The 2,500-nt window shown below is 35.0% G+C and overlaps 1 protein-coding gene across 1 annotated transcript in view; it reads left to right on the top strand.

Moving 5' to 3' along the window:
• The window catches only part of LOC113825901 (DBH-like monooxygenase protein 1 homolog), a 23,422-nt gene that overhangs the window by 4,783 nt on the left and 16,139 nt on the right, over positions 1–2,500 (top strand). Inside the window, exon 2 of the mRNA XM_070131679.1 lies at positions 2,302–2,500. This exon is cut by the window's right edge and continues 23 nt beyond it. Within this exon, the coding sequence (XP_069987780.1) occupies positions 2,302–2,500 (199 nt within the window). The remainder of the gene's footprint in view (positions 1–2,301) is intronic.

Genomic DNA, 2,500 nt, shown 5'->3' with positions numbered 1-2,500 from the left:
ATTAACATTATTATTAACATTATTATTAACATTAATTATTATTAACATTAATTATTATTAACATTAATTATTATTAACATTATTATTAACATTATTATTTAATATTATTATTAACATTATTATTAACATTATTATTAACATTATTATTAACATTAATTATTATTAACATTATTATTAACATTATTATTTAATATTATTATTAACATTATTATTAACATTATTATTTAATATTATTATTAACATTATTATTAACATTATTATTAACATTATTATTAACATTATTAACATTATTATTAACATTATTATTAACATTATTATTAACATTATTATTAACATTATTATTAACATTATTATTAACATTATTATTAACATTATCATTAACATTATTATTAACATTATTATTAACATTATTATTAACATTATTATTAACATTATTATTATTATTATTATTATTATTATTATTATTATTATTATTATTATTATTATTATTATTGTTATTATTATTATTATCATTATTATTATTATTATTATTATTGTTATTATTATTATTAGTAGTAGTAGTATTATGATGATGATGATGATGATGATGATGATGATGATGATGATGATGATGATGATGATAATGACGATGATGATGATGATGATAATGACGATGATGATGATGATGATTATTAGAACAACAATAATAACAGTAGCATTACCAGCGATAAACAAGAATAATATTACTTATGATTTTGATGATAATAAAAATATAGATGGTAATGATAATGATAATAGGAACAATAATGACGATAGTAATAATAATAATAATAATGTAGACATTAACGATAACAATGATAACAGAACTGATCGTGATTATTATATGATAGAAGTGATAACAATGATTCTATTACTAATGATAATGATGATAATAGAAGTAATGATGATAACAATGATAATGATATTAATAATGATAATAGAGGATAATGATAATAATAGAAGTAACAAATAACAATGATAATGATATTAATAATGATAATAGAGGATAATGATAATAATAGAAGTAACAAATAACAATGATAATGATATTAATAATGATAATAGAGGATAATGATAATAATAGAAGTAACAAATAACAATGATAATGATATCAAAAGTAAACAACAGAAAATATAAAACATTCTATTCCGGAACAACCTTATCCACCGTATTCTCTATAACGACATTCCTGCTTACCAGGTGTTTGCGAAATGACATTTAAACGACACTTACTTCCCCCCCCTCCCCCCCTCCCCCTCCCCTTCCCCTTCCCCTTCCCCCCCATTCCCCTTCCCCCCCACCCCCCTATTGTCACGACTTCCTGTTTATCGGGTCCTATCGCTAAATTCTGCACAGGAAAAGGGGGACAATACCACTAAGGGGGGACAGGAGGGGACGGGAGGGGGGAGGGGGGGAGGGAGAGAACGATCAGCTACCGACCAGAAGAAGGGGTGTTAGATGGGGGGGAGGGGGGGGTTGGTGGTGGTGGTGGGGAGGGGGATGGGGGTGGGTGGGGGGGAGGGGGTTGTCGCTAAAACCGTACCGCCATTATTTGCATAAATTTGTTATTCTCGTGTCGGGGAATCTCTCGTCTGGCGGGTGAGAATGAGAGGCTAAGGGGATGGGGAGGATAAGGATGGGGGAAGGAGAGAAAGGGAAGGGGAGGGGAAGGACTGAGAGAGGGAAGGAGGGAGGGAGGGGGAAGGGGGTGGGGAAGGAGTGAAGGAGGGGGATGGGGAAGGAAGGAAGTAGGAGGGGAGGGAGGGAGGGGGGAAGGGGGTGGGGAAGGAGTGAAAAGGGGGAGGGAGGGAAGGGGATATGGAATGAGGTAAGGAGGGAGGGAGGGGGAAGGAGCGAAGTAGGAGGGTAGGGAGGGAGGGGGGAAGGGCTGAGAGAGGGAGAGAGAGGGATGGGGAAGGAGGGAAGGGTAAGGATTGGATAGGGAAAGAAGGAAGGTGAGAAGAGATTTGAGTCAAGGTGTTTGCCTTAAGAGGGTTACAGGTAAAGATATGTCCCTTTTTTTAACGGTGTTTTTCTCTTAAAGTTTGTGCTTTAATTTATGTATTTTAAGATAATCGGTAAGATCAACTTCGTAAATAAAAAGATATATTTCCAGACGTCAAGAACGACCAAAGAAAATAAGTCCCATCTAAAGTAAAAAAAAAAAAAAAAAAAAAAATCTAATAAATGGAAAAAACAGATTTTCGAAAACAGAAAAAAGAAAAAAAAATCGACTATGTAGGAATCAACATTAACGACAAACAACCCTTTCTCTCCCTCCAGATGTGGCTCTCGAAGGTACTCCTCCTCCTCCTAGCGACTTGGAGGACCACCGTCGCGGCCTCAACGGGGAACAAGACGTCCTCAGAGGAGCCCCAGGGACACGAGGACTCCAAGATGGTCGGGATGAAGGAGGAGGACGTCTATCTCAGCCATCCTCACGCGGCCGCCCTCGATCCTGAAGGGAGATTCCACCTGTCCT

Source organism: Penaeus vannamei, chromosome 16, assembly GCF_042767895.1.
Source record: "Penaeus vannamei isolate JL-2024 chromosome 16, ASM4276789v1, whole genome shotgun sequence".
In the NCBI taxonomy this organism is placed as follows: domain Eukaryota; kingdom Metazoa; phylum Arthropoda; class Malacostraca; order Decapoda; family Penaeidae; genus Penaeus; species Penaeus vannamei.
This window is presented reverse-complemented; position numbering and strand designations above follow the sequence as displayed.